This window comes from Bos indicus x Bos taurus, chromosome 8 (assembly GCF_003369695.1).
Source record: "Bos indicus x Bos taurus breed Angus x Brahman F1 hybrid chromosome 8, Bos_hybrid_MaternalHap_v2.0, whole genome shotgun sequence".
Lineage (NCBI taxonomy): Eukaryota > Metazoa > Chordata > Mammalia > Artiodactyla > Bovidae > Bos > Bos indicus x Bos taurus.
In genome coordinates this window covers 44,404,536-44,421,155 of record NC_040083.1, presented here as the reverse complement: position 1 = coordinate 44,421,155, position 16,620 = coordinate 44,404,536, and the positions used below count along the sequence as shown (strand labels likewise).

Below are 16,620 nucleotides of genomic sequence, written 5' to 3'. Positions count from 1 at the left end.
GGAGGCGGGGCGGGGAGTAAGGATTGAACAGGCAGCACTTCTTATACGGAGCTGTTTTGCATGGAGGTGGAAACATGCTACAAATGTTTAGGGGACTTTTATCAAATATCAGTGGCCTTTTTGAGAGGAGGAAGGGTGAGATCTGGTTTAAATATTTCCAATGAGGAAAGTATGGTGGCCGATAGCTGAACAGTAAGCAAAATAATTTTATCTAACACCTATATATTAAATAAAAATGACCTAGGGTTTCAACATTTGGGCCCCCAAAATGGGAAAGACACAGAATCAAAGCAGAAGTCACCAGATCACTACCACTGACAACCACCCTCAGAAATTCCCTCGCATTCCTGAAGCTCTGTCTATTACAATCCTTGCCAGCACTCTCTTCCCTCTCCTGCTGACACCCCTCTTTGAATCAGGGAGTTCACCCCTGGGCTTTTTTTTTTTTGGAATCTTTCCAACATCATATTGTGAGGTCAATAAAGAGAGATTTATTGAGAGAAGCAAGACAAATATGATAAAAGCCTTTAAAAATATCTTTTTAGGATAGAAAAAGGAAGAAGCAATTAGGAAAGGACTACCTGCCAAACCACAAAGAAAGTAGTTCAGCAAGGAAAGCTAATTTCTCTAGCATTCATTTGGAATCACCTGCCCTGGAGATCAAGAGACATTTTTAATCAAAGGATGAGAGACTTTCTTTCAAATAACTGGGGTCAGCCTAGGGTCCCATCCAGCTCAGAAGAACAAGACAGCTGTGCCTGCAGGACACCCATTCCTGCAGGACACAAGGCTGTGTTTTTAGGTTAATCATCCAAGGATATTAGAGTTACTTTCAATGGTTAATGAATAGCTTCTAAGAGCCTGCTTCATTTAATTGTCCAAAGGCCAGTTGGTCCAGAGCATATAAAGCTGTGAGCTGGCTAATGAGAGCATTCTCTCTGAGCAGGGGAAGAAGGGGGGTGGCAGGGTCAGGGACCTGGGTTCCAAAGGATCAGGGATGCAGAACAGAACCTGTCTAGTTCTCTGTGTCTTTGCCCTCCTGACGGGCTTCCTGATGATCTGCCTGGGGGCCTTCTTCATTTCCTCAGCCTCCCTGTTCAACTGCCAGGGGAACTTGACCCTGGCCTATTTGCTTCTGCCTCTGGGGTTTGTGATCCTTCTGGGTGGAATTTTCTGGAGCACCTACCACCAGGCCAGTGAAAGCAAAGGGGTTTTCAACCGTGTGCTTGGACAGTACCATGCTCAGGGGGCCCTGCCCCTGGCCACAGTGGACAGGTATGTGCTCAGAAGCCTGAGGACTGGGGAGGGCTGTGGTGTGGCTGAGTTCTGGAAAAGGTCAATGACTTTTAATCTGGGGATTAAAAGTTTACTGGGGAGCAACTTACAAGTCCCATGGGGTTAGCAAGGATGTGGAGAAATTGGAATGCTTGTGCACTGCTGGTGGGAATGTAAAATAGTGTAGCTGCTCTGGAAAATGGTATGAAGGAGCCTCAAAACGTTAAACCTAGAATCACCATTTGATCTAGCAATTCTACTTCTGGGTATACAGACAAAAGAAGTGAAAACAGGGCTTTGAACAGATACTTGTATATCAGTGTTCACAGGAGCATTCTTCATGTTTGTGAAAAGGTGGAAACAACCCATATATCCATCTAGTGGATGAATGGATAAACAAAATACAGTACATACAAAAGATGGAATATTATTCATCTTTGAAGAGAAAGGAAATACTGATGCAGCTGTAACATGAATGAACCTTAAAGACATTATATTAAGTGAAACTGGCCAGAAATAGGCCCCCAAAACAAATACTATGTGATTCCACTTATATGAGGTACCTAGAGCAGTCAAATTTCATAGATTAAATGTAGAACAGTGATTACCAGTTACCAAGGGAAGGAGGGAATGAAGAGTTACTGTTGAATGAGTACAGAGTTTGAGTTCAGGATGGTGGAAAAGTTCTGAAGATGAATAATGGTGATGGTTATAAAACAATGTGAATGTATTTAATGCCATTAAACTGTACACTTAAAATAGCTAAAGTGGTACTTCCCTGGTGACTCAGACAGTAAAGCATCTGCCTACAATGCGGGAGACCCAGGTTCAATCCCTGGGTTGGGAAGATCTCCTGGAGAAGGAAATGGCAACCCACTCCAATATTCTTGCCTGGAAAATCCCATAGATAGAAGAGCCTGGTAGACTACAGTCCATGGGGTTGCAAAGAACCGGACACAACTGAGCGACTTCACTTATACTTGATAACAAAAAAATAATTTTGATTAACCTTACCTAAAATTAGTATCAGACAACCAAAAATCTCCTAATTTTTGGCTAAACACAGAATCATTAGGGATAAAACCCCAGGCATCATTCTTAAGATACAGACAGGCTGCATGCGTGCATGCTAAGTCATTTCAGTTGTGTCTGACTCTTTGCCATCTCATGGACTCTAGCCTGCCAGGGTCCTCTGTCCATGGAATTCTCCAGGCAAGAATACTGGAGTGGATTGCCATGCCCTCCTCCGGGGGATCTTCCTGACCCAGGGTCTGAATCCAGGTCTGTCTCATTAAAGGCAGATTCTTTACCATCTGAGCCACCAGGGAAGCGAGACTCCATAAATTCTTTGTCCTCTTTGTCTAAAATATTTTAGCTACTCCATGTATTTTGAATATGAGTGATTAGCCATGACAATTGATTTTTGACATGATGCTATGATACATGATACTATATTTTTTACTAATAAGATACTAACTACAATGACCCAAATCTATTTCCAATGTTATTACACTAACTGCAAAGTCTTTGGATTTGGTAAAAAAAAATTAAAGGTGAAGTGACTGCAGAAGATGCTTCTAGAGTGATGTTTTCTTTTTTTTCCTTTGGTATAAATGTTATATGATTGCCTCCAGAATGTGAGTCTTGATAAGAGTAACCAATTGCCTTAAGGATGTAGCTTAAATTTTTAAGCACATGCATACTATTGTCCTGAAACACTAAACGATGGTGTCACAACACCCTCATCTTACTGCCTCTTTCCAGTGCGTCTCTAGATGCCCAGCCCACTTAGCATGGCTAGGGGGTCAGTAAATGGTAAGTCATACTTCTCAGAAGTATCTTCATTTGAAAGGGGTACCTAGAATGAGACTTCAAAGCAAAGGGGTCTGCAAAGGTGGAACTCAGGACACTGGGACTGTGAAGTGGTGAGGGGAGGGCGGGGGTTGGGAGAAGGGATGTGGGGCAGGCGGCAGTCATCCTGGAGCCTCTCAAATCAGTCCAGGGATTGGTGTCTCACTTTGGTGTCTTCAATGCTTTTATGCATGTGCCCCATGACACGGCCTTGGCTATTCTGAGTGAAGGCTGAGATTTATGCTGTACAGTAGATGGCTCCTTCAGTTCCTTGGCTTTGGGCCTGGTAACGTTTGGAACGGAGCTGTGGCTGCAAATGGCAGTCCTTGTTCTGTTGTGGTTACACACCACAAACACTCCCTGCAGGCTCTGGAAGGGTTCACTCTATAATCACACAGCCCAATCAAGCTCACCCTCACTCTTCTTCACATCTGTGCCACCCCCTATCCCATTCATGATGGAGAAGCCAGAGGATTTAGCAATTAGCAATGTTGGGCAAGATTACTGATGAGTACATCAACTCCTGCATGAAAGGCTCCTTTAGCCATCGGCCTGTTGGCATGGAAAGGGCTGCTACTGAAATCTACATAAAGTTGTCAGTTCGAATAGTTGAGAAATCAGTATTTTGTGTGTGTGCATGGAAATGGGGCAGGGCGAAAATACTTGAAATTTGAATAATAGGGAAGAGAAGCATCTGATATTGTTCAGGAATCTTCATGGAGCTGGTTTTCATTCATTATTTGTTGGCTGTGAGGCTCTGAGACCATGAGTACAGCTGACTAGAAGACGATGTGTGTGAATGGGGACAAGGAAGTGAATGAACTAAATAACTGGTTAGAGAGACATTCCAGAGTCAAGGCCTGTCCCATACCCCTGCTAAGGATCTCCCACTGAAATTTCTGGGTTCCAATGAGTAAGAGAGAGGGGATAATGTGGAATAACCCACTGGGGAAAGTATGACTATAGAGGCATACATCCCATGGCTGATAAAGAGGGTTTTGCTGGAAGAGCAGCACATTAAAAAAAAAAAAAAAAAAAAACCTGGGATGTCAGGGAGGAAGAACATCTGTTTCAGAATCAATGTTTTCTAACAGTTTAGCTTCACACAGTGGGATTTGGGAGAGGCGGACATATGCCTCCTTGGCACGACCTACTTAAATAACATGCGAATGTCTGTGGCATTTTGTCCCCCAGACCAGGTTTTTACCCTCCAGCTTACGAAGAGAGTCCTGCTGCTGACAAGCGAGCCTGTCACACAGAGCAAGAGACCTCGGATGCTCCTCCACCTCCGTACACAGAGATGGGCCTTGAATTTCAGGATGAAGATGGGGCCCACCCAGAGGCCCCACCACCCTATGACGAGTCTGTGGCAGAGAGGGTGGCGGCAGCAAGGCCGTGGCAGGATGCTCAGAGGCGAAGCCAGGAGTGCTGAAGCAGGGGAAGTGCGCCAGCCCTCACGACGTACCCTCACGGGAGGCAGCTGCTAATAATAAACACAGGCAGGGACTGTGGGAGGAGAAGCTACACCAGTGACCCCACACGAGAGCTCGCAGTGGGACCATGTGAGGCCAGTGCAATTCCGCGTATGTGCTTGGCCTGCAAGGGCAGGGTGGGGCAGCAGGCAAGCATTTCAAAGGGTTCGCAGCCACCCCAACCCAGGAAGCTTTTGGACTGCAAAGGTTTTGTTGTGAGAGCTCTGCTCCACAGACAGCCTTTCTGCTCTTCCCCAACACTTCTCCCATCTCCTGACCGGCTGCAGGGAGAAAGAGATGCTGTTTGGACACCATGCACCTTCTTGGACTGCATCACAAATACTCACAAAGGGAAAAGGCAAGCTGGCCACCAACGGTCATTATCGTTTAAGTTGTGGGTTCTGCTGGCTGGTTTCATAGTTATCCTCATTTACCGTACGCCAGTGGCATGGTAATTCACACATTGTAAGAGATTTGCCCCTGGAACCCATGAATGTTACTTTGTATGACTTTAAGTATGTATATTTTATTTCTATGTGAAAGGAAAGTGACTTCAATACTTACTTTCAAAATGGTTCAAGCACAAAATCTTAAATAAGTATTTTAAGAACGGGATGGTTTTACAAGCATATATAAGAAGATTTCTTAGACACTCAAGTTGAATAAAGAGAATATTCAAAAATTCATAATACACAGGATTCAGGGGAAAAAAAGAATGTGCTAGCCATAGGTTGTATTAATACAGAAGACATAAATCTTGAAAAGCTTTAAAATACCCATATATTTCAGTGAATCCCCCTGTAAATCTCTAGGATTTGAAAGAAAGGAGACTATAATGTAGTACCTTAATTATTAACAGACAGTTCTTTGTGTCTCAAAACACAGATCCAGACACTTTTAGATTTAATACATTTATTTTGAAGCCCAATGCTTCCTCTTCAGCTTTATTATGTCTTATGATCTTATTATAAGTTTTAATACAAGAGGACAAGTCAGGTGGCAGAGTGGTGGGAGGATATTAGCCTGATGCTTTAGAGCTTGAGAAAGAAACTTCGTCTCTCTGGGCCTCAGTTTCCTGCCCTGTCAGGTGAGGACCTTACGCTGGGATTAATGTATGACAATTATGGACTACCTTTTATAAGGCGTGCTCCTTACTGTAACTGTTTACGCTTTTTATTTAGCCCTCATTATAGTCTGCAGAGATAAGTTCTGTGGTTATTCTCATTGAAAAGATGCATAAATTGAGACTTTGAGAAGTTAAACCTTTCCAACAACATAGTTATTTCCACGAGGGTGAAGAAAGGTCCATAGAAGAGCACGTGAAGACTTTACTTCACACTTCTGTGCTAGGTTGTGCTGCTGCTGCTAAGTTGCTTCAGTCGTGTCCGACTCTGTGCGACCCCAGAGACAGCTGCCCACCAGGCTCCCCCGTCCCTGGGATTCTCCAGGCAAGAACACTGGAGTGGGTTGCCATTTCCTTTTCCAATGCATGAAAGTGAAAGTGAAATCGCTCAGTCGTGTCTGACCCTTCGAGACCCCATGGACTGCAGCCTACCAGGCCCCTCCATCCATGGGATTCTCCAGGCAAGAGTACTGGAGTGGGGTGCCATTGCCTAGCTGCTGCTGCTGCTAAGTTGCTTCAGTCGTGTCCGACTCTGTGCGACCCCATAGACGGCAGCCCACCAGGCTCCCCCGTCCCTGGGATCCTCCAGGCAAGAACACTGGAGTGGGTTGCCATTTCCTTCTCCAATGCATGAAAGTGAAAAGTGAAAGGGAAGTCGCTCAGTTGTGTCTGACTCCTAGCGACCCCATGGACTGCAGCCTACCAGGCTCCTCCGTCCATGGGATTTTCCAGGCAAGAGTACTGGAGTGGGGTGCCATTGCCTTCTCCGGTTGTGCTAATCCTGTCTTATTTCCCTCCTTCCAAGGAAAAGTTAAGACTTGTCTCCCTCTTCAGGAATAGGCCTTAACAAGAAGGGGAGCCCCAGGGTAGCAGCATTATTTTGAAGCCCTTAGAGAGGCAGCAAAAGTTAACTTTAGTGTTAACCGGCTGGCTTCTCTTTTAAAATGTAAATAAACCCTCCTCAGTTTTTCTGCCTAGGAGCTTGGCCCTCACCAAGTTGTAATTTCCTTTCATCTGATGCTTTTTTTTTTTTTTTTTTCCCATCTGATTCTTATACTATGATGAAAGATAGCTCCTTCTGATAACAGACAGCCTTGGTGAAGGGGCACAGTAGGGCTTTGGATGCTGGAGGGAGAGATGAAGAGCTTTGGAGGAGGATAGGGTTGTAGAGATGAGATGGGGACCCTGTGGCCTCCTCCTTCTGGTTATTGCTGAGCGCTCAGATGAAGCATGTCCTGACACACAGGAAACCATAAGAGGAAATCCTGGTTCCTTTACACAAAGCAGGACTTTGGGCATCTGTGATTTGAATCCTTGACATCAGGAGCATAACTGGACATGAATGTCACTCATGGTTGCCGAACAGGAAGGTGGTCATTTATTAGCAAGGCAATTTATAATTTCTCTCTTGTCATCTCTTTCTATTCCTCTACTGAGACGGTTACCCTGGAATTCTCCTTAGGGTCTGAGCACATTCACTGACTAGAACAAGCTCTGTCACTGGGCTTTTGTCCAGAATTTGAATTTGTAATAGATGTTTTTTCTAAATACCACTGAGACAAATATAATTTTCATTTATATGAGAAAATTGTCTTAATCTCTTTACTGCAATAAATTTTGTACTTAAATGTTTCCCCTTTTTGCTGTTTTGTATCAGGAAAAAAAAAATCAATAGAGGAACATAAGTCAAAGTTTTATTTTCCATGTGAAACTAACACAGCATCTAGATGAGTTAACCTTTTCGCAAAGCCTAACAACCTAACGTTACTGAACATCAACTATTGATTCAGAAAATAAGCCCAGTGCTTTTTGAGGACATATGACTGACAGGTGTGAACTGCCTTTTAAAAAAACAAAAACAAATTTACTCTAAAGCAAGCATCAAGAACGTGATTATTACCCACAACAAATCCTGCCTTTCAGAAGCTATTAAAACCCACTGGGCAAATCAAACAAAAGTGTCCCGTTGTGATTAAGAAGAATTCATTGCCCGACCCCTCACCTCCCCAGAGGATTCACTCAGGAGAAGTAGACAACGTATCCCCTTTTCTTCCTAAAGTTTATGATGAAATTAATCAAATTAATACCAGGAACTGAGAACCACGATTTTGTGAAAGGCAGGGAGAGCGCTGGGACTGAGAAAGTGCAGGCTTTGCGGGTCCCCTCCTCTCCAACGTGAACAGCGGGCTCACGTGTCAGTGGGAGGGGGAATACTCAGGGGTGTCCTCGCCATTACCACATCTCTCTAAGTAGCAAGTGAAAGCAGCCACCTCCGCCCCAAAGACGAGCATGACACGGCCAGTTAGAGAGCACAGCGTGCTGCATCTTTCACACAACAGAGGCGTCAAGTGCGCTTTTTTTGACCCCTCCACTCAAAAATTCACAAGCACTTTTACCAACAATCCTATCCATCCTTTAAGATTTTACTTAAACACGCTGTCTTTGGCGAGGTATCTCCCCAGCTCATCTATTTTCCAAGACACCTACTAGGTGCTAAAAGACACGGAAAGATGATAAAAGATATGGGTTTACACCACGGCCCTTCAACATATTCTATAATGCTCCATGACAACTTAGGCTGATTCACATACCGAGTGGGCCTGCCGTCAGCCGCAGGAGCCATCGGCCGTTGAAGTCTCCAGCCGGTGCGAGTGGAGCAGGGGTTCAGCTGAGCTCTGCTGCTGCTGCTGCCAAGTCACGTCAGTCGTGTCCGACTCTGTGCGACCCCATATGACGGCAGCCCATGTCCCTGGGATTCTCCAGGCAAGAACAGTGGAGTAGGTTGCCATTTCCCTCTCCAGTGAATGAAAGTGAAAACTGAAAGTGAAGTCTCTCAGTCGTGTCCGACTCTTCGAGACCCCATGGACTGTAGCTCTGTTGCCTTGGATAATTTCTTGCTGTGTCTAACTGTTGAAGGGCCAAAGACTGAAACACTAGCAGTAAGTTCATTTCCAAAGGTGCATGATTTCTGTAACCCTTCACCACTCAGGAATGGAACCCTCTTCAAGGCTGGTATCTGGAATATCAGCTCCCATGTGTTTCACAAGTACCTGGTGCGTGATCAACCAATGAAATGGAGGCACCTGTTGTAGCGCTACCGGTTTTCACAGGTGCGTTTCAAATTCCCCACGCCCTACACGAGTGATGGACATGCCTTACATTGAGCCACACTGGCCAATCAGAAGTTACCAAGCCATTAACCCTGTCATTGCCTATGTTGCCTGCAGAGAACGCTGGCTCAGTGCAGCCAATTGTCAGCCCATTATGCCGCCGTGGGACGGGTCATCAATCTGAGGCTTCCTGTGTGGAAAACCTTCAGGTCACACGCAAACCCTTCAGCCTGCAATGTTATTCAGCACTATTCATCCCGTGAATATGGTAGATGTGGGCTGCATCTCAGATCAGTAAAATTGATAAGGGATCTTATTTTAATAATGACTGTCTATCCATTTCCAAGGTCAGCCAATAAACTCAGGAATCACAGATGAGGCAAAACAACTTTTTTGATCTAGGGGGCTGGCTGACACTAAGCAGGATATTTCACGTCCTTGTTTCCCTCCCAGTAAATACCTCCCTGGCACATATACACACACATCTCCAAACACCCCCTGGGTGGGTAGTGGCACTGCCCTATTTGAGAATCACTGCATTATATACACTGTTGCATATGGTGTAGTGAGTGAATCTCTCAATACTAGCTGATCATAAGGGTGGTCCAGACAGTTGCCACACTCTACTCATTGTCCCTTCTAGGATCATCTCCTGCAGTCCCCACAACATTCTTGGACCTCTCTAATCATTTACTCTTAAGTGAGACTGGCAGTTGCAGCTCCATCTTTAAGAACACGAGGAACATCATGTGCAGAAGGGTGACTTCCTGTCTTTCACCTCTCCTGAGGCTAAAGCAAGAGGACATCCACGTACAGCTCAGCAAGAGAAGCTTGGATTCTATGTAGAGCAGAAATCATACTTTGGCAATGTGAATTTGAGCAGGATCCAGAGGCAGGCTGGGTCCTGAGCCACTACAGGACCTTCCCTTTGGGAGCCTTGCTGAGAAAAAGCTCATAAAAATAGGTGGCTGTGCAGCTGCTGCTTTCCGAAGCTGGACCCAAGCATTTGCTCGGTCTGATATATGTAATGCTGTGTCTGCTTCAATCCCATTCATCCAAGCCAACCTCTCACTAGACTCAAAGCAAGCCTCCTCTCCAGTCATTCTACCTCTCAATTTCCAGCCTTGTTCTTGCTGCATTCACCCCTGACGAAATTCTGTAAGCGATTATCAGGCTCAGGAATCTCCACTCCTTGGGAAACACCTTAGTTGCCTACTACCTTCCATCTCGGAGTCAATCTTTCTGTGTACTCTCCAGCAGGTTGCTTGTGCTGCTGCTGTAAAGTTCATGTCTACCTGATTCTTTATGCATGTTTACCACAGCCTCCTGTTTCCAAACTACAAACTCACAGGAGTAGGAATAGAATCTTATGCATCCATGTGCTGCACCAAGAAACCCAGGATGCCACATAGAGCAGTTGTTCAAGGAGTGCTTGCTGAATGAATGAATGCATATTTGGGCTGTTGGACACATATGACTCCACACTGAAATAAAGAAACAGAATTTTAAAGTGAGGATTGATTTACCTGGGGACTTCAAAATTAGAGATGATGAAAAGTTCAAAAACTTGAGAAAAAAATATTGAAGAAAAACATAGGCTTTGTTAAGCCTGAGGGTGTGCCCAGTCATGCTGACTGTCATGGACCTCCACTTTAAACATGTTGAGAACCAAAGCAACAAGACAAGTTGTATTCCACTGTTGATGAATTTTATAACTAGTTCCTCAGACTCTCAGCTCAAAGCCACTCTCCTACTATTTTGAAATGAAGATACTTGTGATGAAAGGTTAGATACCATGCTTCTGATGCTGAAAGGCGGTTTTGAGCATTGTGCCTTCTCAGTTCTATTTACTAAATTTCCAAGGTCGTCATAAGGAAAACCAGCCCTGCAAGTGTTCCAAAAGGCAAACCTATCAGAAGAGTGACCACTACTGGAGTTTCTCAAATGACAAAACAAGCAAAAATCCACAATTCTTGCATAAGGCTGAAATCAGAAATTTTTTTTATTGGCTAATAAAGGTCCTAGCAAGTATCTGACAGAAGCATAGATAGAAAATGGAAACAAACACCTTGCTGGGGATGTTTCCCTGCTTGCCCTAATCTTGACTACAGCAATAACACACTGCTGAACAGTCAAAGCGCATAACCTATCTCACCAGTCACACGGCAAGTGACTGCCGTTCCCAAGGAAGCAAAACATGCGCAAACAGGTCCCGTGAACCCAGGCTTCTGGCTGAGAGGGCTGATGGAGGCTGCCAGGGCTGCAATATCCTTTCTCTGGGCCAAGAAAGCCAGTTGTGACCCTCTGCTCTCCAGCAGGGGGCCCCACTCTCCCCTCCATCTCATTAGGGCCATCACCCGGTGCCACCAGTCAGGTTCTCTTCCAGCATCCGCTTCATCTCCTACTTGTGGAGCATGTCACTGTCTCCTTTGACAGCCACGATAAGTAAGATCTGAACAGTGTCCAAACAAGTGCAGACCCTCACTGGGAGATAAGACAGCAGTGAGAGAAAGTCAGAGAGAGAGCCGATGTGGTGGTATTTTGCCATCTCAACGGGAATCAGATCGACCCATGTATCAACCCATGTGATATAATCAAGGAAGGGCCTGAAAATGTTCAGCATTCATTCTCAGAATCCTGCCAGGAAACTGCCTCCCGCCTGCATAATGAATGGCTGAATTTGAAGGAATGCAGCCAGCTTAATAGCTAATACTATTTACAAAATAAGAGAGAAAAAACACCCTTTGATATGTTTTGTTGAAAGTGTGCCATTGTGGTTTGTGGAAAGCTCTAGAAGATGTGAAGAGGGTGGCACAGGCACTTTGGAGATGGGAAGGAGAGTGAGTGGCCATAAAGTGGTTGGTGGGCATGAGGTGGGCTACTAGGAGTTGCACAACTTTTGCCCAAGGGAGACCTAACCTGGGATGAAAAGGAGGAGAGTCTTCTTAGGTCTGCCTGAGCGGACCTGGGCTTAGGGTCAGCTGACTTCTGGCACTGCCCTCTCCGCTATTCCAGAACTTTCTCTCACCTGGCACCAATGATGCACAGATACCCTGACTGCTCCTGGCCCACTTATTTTCTATCAAAAGGGCAAATTCCCTCTTGTGACAAAGCACAGGTATCGAAAGGCAGTGTGGCTTTCACAGACAACCGAAGACCCTGTTGCATTGCAGAAACTGACTAAAACCCAAACAAAACAGATTTTTTTCCCCCACCTACACCCACCCACCCCCCACAACCAGCAAATCATTTTTTTTTTTTTTTCAAAGTCATAAGAGGCACAAACAGGAAGCAAGAAGGCATGAGTGAAGTGTCCCCCGCTGAGCGCACTCTTTGGCCCTGGTGAGTGATCTTTCCTCCATTCAGGTGATGACGGTAGGGCCCCTCCGGCCAGTTCTCTCGTGAATCTGGGATATTTTCAGCGCAATGGCTATGAGAGGGCTCAGCACTGCCTGAAAAAGAAGGAAGAAAGTCTGTGAACAACTCACGTCAGTCCCAGGAGGGCCGCAGGGATGGGTTTCTACTCCAATCATCTGGATTCAGTTCCAATTTGCGATGCACAGGCAGTCGTCTTGAACAGGGCACCCTTTCTCTGGTCCTTGGTTTCCTCTTCTGTAAGAGGAGGCCAGGGTGGGCAGGGTGGCGGGGGGGAGAGGGACAAGATGATCTCCAAAGTCTTATCTAGCTCCCCAAACACTGCTCTAAGACAGGAACTTGCACAGTCCAACTACTGGAACATTGGAGTGTTCTAGGATCATAGCGCTGTCATTCAAGGAAGTTCAGAAAACCCCTCAGTTTTCCTCTGTGACAGCGCCCTCCTCCACATGTACACCCCACAACACACACCCTGCCCCTCTACGTGAACTTGAGGAAAAACATGCATTCTCTATCCTAAGTCCCTGGGCCTGAAGAACCTTGATGTTTCAGAGAAAGGCCAACCCTTCAGCTTGTGCAGCAGAAAATAACGGCTTGTCTCCTCCCATCTTGTAACACGGCGGCTCACGGGGCACCTTGGTGTCCCTTAGGAGGAGGCAGGGAGCTTTGAGGGCCTAGGGGATAGATTCTTGGAAAAGCAAAGGACATGAAGGGGAGGATGAACTGTGTCTTGCCCTTCAGCTGCTCGTCATTTCATAGGATGCAGGCAGTATTTTCCAAAGTGAGGAGCACACACTGTTCAAGATGGTTTTAGGGGGTACAGGGGATTATTTTCCATGGTGCATTGGACGTGCTGCTTGAACACTGAAAAAGTCACTGTTTTCCATTCTTCTTTAATCTTCCTAATTTCATCAAAGAGAAAATTTCTACTTGCTGCCAATTTTTAACACATTTATCAAGACAGAACATGCCTCAGGCAAGAGTTAGTGAGATAGAAGGCAATATTTGCTGTATGTTTTTATTGAATTCATTTTTATGGCAAATTTTATTTATCAAGGGATTACTCTTTTATTTATCAAGTGAGTTTATCAAGGAATACTATTTTTTCCATGGAGAGCACTGGTGTAGTTTGTTTGACATCATTGTAAGTTTCAAGATTAAGGATTTTCTATGCCATACCTTTACATGGTGGTACCTATTGGCAAGAGGTGAGGGCAACTCAGTTGCAAATCAGTATTGTAAACACTGCAGGTGTTCTCTTAACAGATCTCCGCTGAACTCTACAGATGAACCTATCCTCCCCATTTCTTCTGTAAAACATCCTGACTGATGCCACTGTTCTCTAACATAGTCACCTGCTTCTGCCTCAGCAGCTGAGCTATGTGCTTATTAGGAGTCAGTTACATTTGTTCCTAAACATGTTAATGCCTGTTGTACTTGTTATTGAAACTTTGAATTTATTAAATTATATGTAAACCAGTGAAATGTGAGAATAAATAGGAAGAGTTCTTTAAATGCAAATTAAGTTGAGTGCTTTGGGAAGAATTAGATAATGGTGATTAGTTATGCCTGTCAAGTTACATTTGAGATGTAACTTTGAGATGCTGTAAAATATTGGGGAGAATTTTTTAAGGTATAGAAAATTCTTTTTTCAGATTGCCTCATAAGTGGCTTTAAGTTCTCACTGACAATAAAGAATTTAAAGGTGGACATTACAGATGATGAATTATGAGTGGGAATCTTTTGAAGAAAGATAATTATAACACCAAACAGTACGCCCCTATTCAAAGAAAAGGTCTTGGACCAAATTCTAGCATATATATATATATATAAGCAGTCACACCAAGAAAGCAGGAACTTTGTCTAATTTAAGGCTAGAAAAGTGCCTGCTACTTAGGAGGTGCTGAATAAATATTGATAGAATAAAAGAATGCTACCTCAGTTTGAAAAAGTAAAAGTAATTTGTTTTGTGCTAAAAATACAATGGTCAAGATACAAATGCATTTAATTACCTCTCAACTCCCTTTTTGTTGTAATGAACCAAGCAGTTATCCCTTGTCCTGACCATGTCATAGAAGAAGGCTTCCATGGTAATTACGAAAACTGAAAGGAAGGAAACACATTTTTGAAAACCCCCTACGAGAAAGACCTTAAACACAAGAATTCCCACTTTGAGCCCCAGGCCAACCTGACACAGAAACTGTGGAACCGTGTGCCCCTCAAGAGACTGTGAGGGTTTGGGAAGAAGAGCGTCAGTGATGATCACCTCGGAGTGAACATCACTTGGATCCTTCCACATATTTTGGAGGAACCTTGGGAATTCTGAGATCCCTAAATATGCCCAAGTGTGAATTTTTTTGCCAGCCCTGTAAAATGGGAGCTTCAAGTCATGATTAAGGATCATAAATTAATGTGTGTTTTTTCTTGCTTGAGTGTGTATGTGTGTGTGTGTGAGAGAGAGAGAGACAGAACTGTGTATTTGTGTGTGCACACAGAATGCATGGTCTAGAATGATCACACCAAGAGGGTATCACTGAAAAGTGCTGCTATTTAGGAGGCACTGAATAAATGTTGGTGGCAGAAAGGATGCTATATCAATTTGATGAAAAGAAAATGATGAGGCTGATAGACTTCTGTGGCTATTCAAGAAGGGCACTCTGGGTGAGCAGGAGGATCAGAATTTTTACTATCACGTTTTTCTTTAGAAATTACATCTTTAATATATGTGAATTCCAGATACTGCTCTCATATCATCAACCATTCATCGTGGAAGAGAGATAGGGCTAAAACTAAGATCATGGCGTCTGGTCCCATCACTTCATGGAAAATAGATGGGGAAACAGTGGAAACAGTGTCAGACTTTATTTTTCTGGGCTCCAAAATCACTGCAGATGGTGACTGCAGCCATGAAATTAAGAGACGCTTACTCCTTGGAAGGAAAGTTGTGACCAACCTAGACAGCATATTCAAAAGCAGAGACATTACTTTGCCAACAAAGGTCCATCTAGTCAAGGCTATGGTTTTTCCAGTGGTCATGTATGGATGTGAGAGTTGGACTATAAAGAAAGCTGAGTGCCGAAGAATTGATGCTTTTGAACTGTGGTGTTGGAGAAGACTCTTGAGAGTCCTTGGACTGCAAGGAGATCCAACCAGTACATCCTAAAGGAGATCAGTCCTGCGTGTTCATTGGAAGGACTGATGTTGAAGCTGAAACTCCAATACTTTGGCCACCTGAGGTGAAGAGCTGACTCATTTGAAAAGACCCTGATGCTGGGAAAGATTGAGGGCAGGAGGAGAAGGGGATGACAGAGGATGAGATGGTTAGATGGTATCACCGACTCAGACATGGGTTTGGGTGGATTCCAGGAGTTAGTGATAGACAGGGAGGCCTGGTGTGCTGTGGTTCATGGGGTCGCAAAGAGTCCGGCATGACTGAGCGACTAAACTGAACTGAATCTTCTTGAGGCAACTGCAAAGGCTCTCAGATTGGGGAGTGAGAAGAGGGATGAAAAATTAGAAGCCTGTTGATATGAGATTTCTGAGGAGCTGCTGGACACAGCACTTGAGAAGCAGAAAGGAGCACAGGATGGTCTATTTTGACTCATTCATGTCACAGATGCAGAAATGGAGTTCATAGAGGAGATATGACTGGCCCAGGGTTACATGTCTGTCTGGTGGCTAAGCTGGGATAAGTAACACTGGTTCCTCCTCTACTGCTCTTTCTATGACCCAATTTTGAACGTGAGACCTGTGCATGACAAGGAAAACTAGAGTGGACAAGATGAGCCTAAGGGGAGAGATGGGAGAAATAGTAGGATCATCAGCCCACTGTACCAGACAAGTCCCATGTCAAACGAGGGGCCATGTAGACAGTGGGGAGAACAGGTGGGCAGTGGACAGTGGGGAGAAGAGCATTTCCCATTTTGTGAATGTACTAGAAGTTCCAAGATGACTCTTCGTGAATAAAGGAAATAAATTAACAGAGACTACAATCCGTTAGAAATAAAGTCTCTCTCTCTCTCTCTCTTTTTTTTTTTTTCCTGTTTCCAGTGTCTCTTGGAGTGCTTGACATAGTTTTTCTACACTCGAGTAGGAAACAGTGAGTGCTCATTCTGCAGCCAACTGTGTCAGCAAGGCATCCATTTGACCATGCTCAAACCACAGTTCTAGTGTTCTTCCTCTACCTTGGATGGTTGAGTGGATTTTGCTGTTATCTTGAGTTAATAAGCCTAAAGAGGGAAATGGAGTCTGTCTCTAGTTTAAATTTGGATACTTCGTTTATCATGGATTTTTTTTTTTTTTTGCATTTAAAAAAGTATTGCATTACAATATTTATCTTGAGTACTGAATTTTTTGGCACTCCCTTAAATTTTGCACTGTGCTAACCTCACCCTCATCTCAAGCAGAACAGTAC

General features: G+C 44.3%; 2 protein-coding genes across 2 annotated transcripts in view; one reads left to right on the top strand and one right to left on the bottom strand.

Moving 5' to 3' along the window:
- Window positions 1-953: 953 nt before the first annotated feature.
- On the top strand, window positions 954-5,255 carry TMEM252 (transmembrane protein 252). Its single transcript, XM_027549416.1, has 2 exons — window positions 954-1,275; window positions 4,321-5,255. The coding sequence occupies exons 1-2, from the start codon at window positions 998-1,000 to the stop codon at window positions 4,556-4,558; spliced, it is 516 nt and encodes a 171-aa protein (XP_027405217.1). The 5' UTR covers window positions 954-997; the 3' UTR covers window positions 4,559-5,255.
- A 2,147-nt stretch (window positions 5,256-7,402) lies between these two features.
- The window catches only part of PGM5 (phosphoglucomutase 5), a 213,353-nt gene continuing 204,135 nt past the window's right edge, over window positions 7,403-16,620 (bottom strand). Inside the window, exon 11 of the mRNA XM_027549415.1 lies at window positions 7,403-12,283. Within this exon, the coding sequence (XP_027405216.1) occupies window positions 12,194-12,283 (90 nt within the window). The 3' untranslated portion in view covers window positions 7,403-12,193. The remainder of the gene's footprint in view (window positions 12,284-16,620) is intronic.

Excerpts from the sequence above, each read along its gene's own strand:
- TMEM252 (XM_027549416.1), top strand. The coding sequence starts at position 998 with ATGCAGAACAGAACCTGTCTAGTTCTCTGTGTCTTTGCCCTCCTGACG. Across the intron at positions 1,276-4,320 it reads CCCCTGGCCACAGTGGACAG|ACCAGGTTTTTACCCTCCAG; the intron begins GTATGTGCTCAG and ends TTTGTCCCCCAG.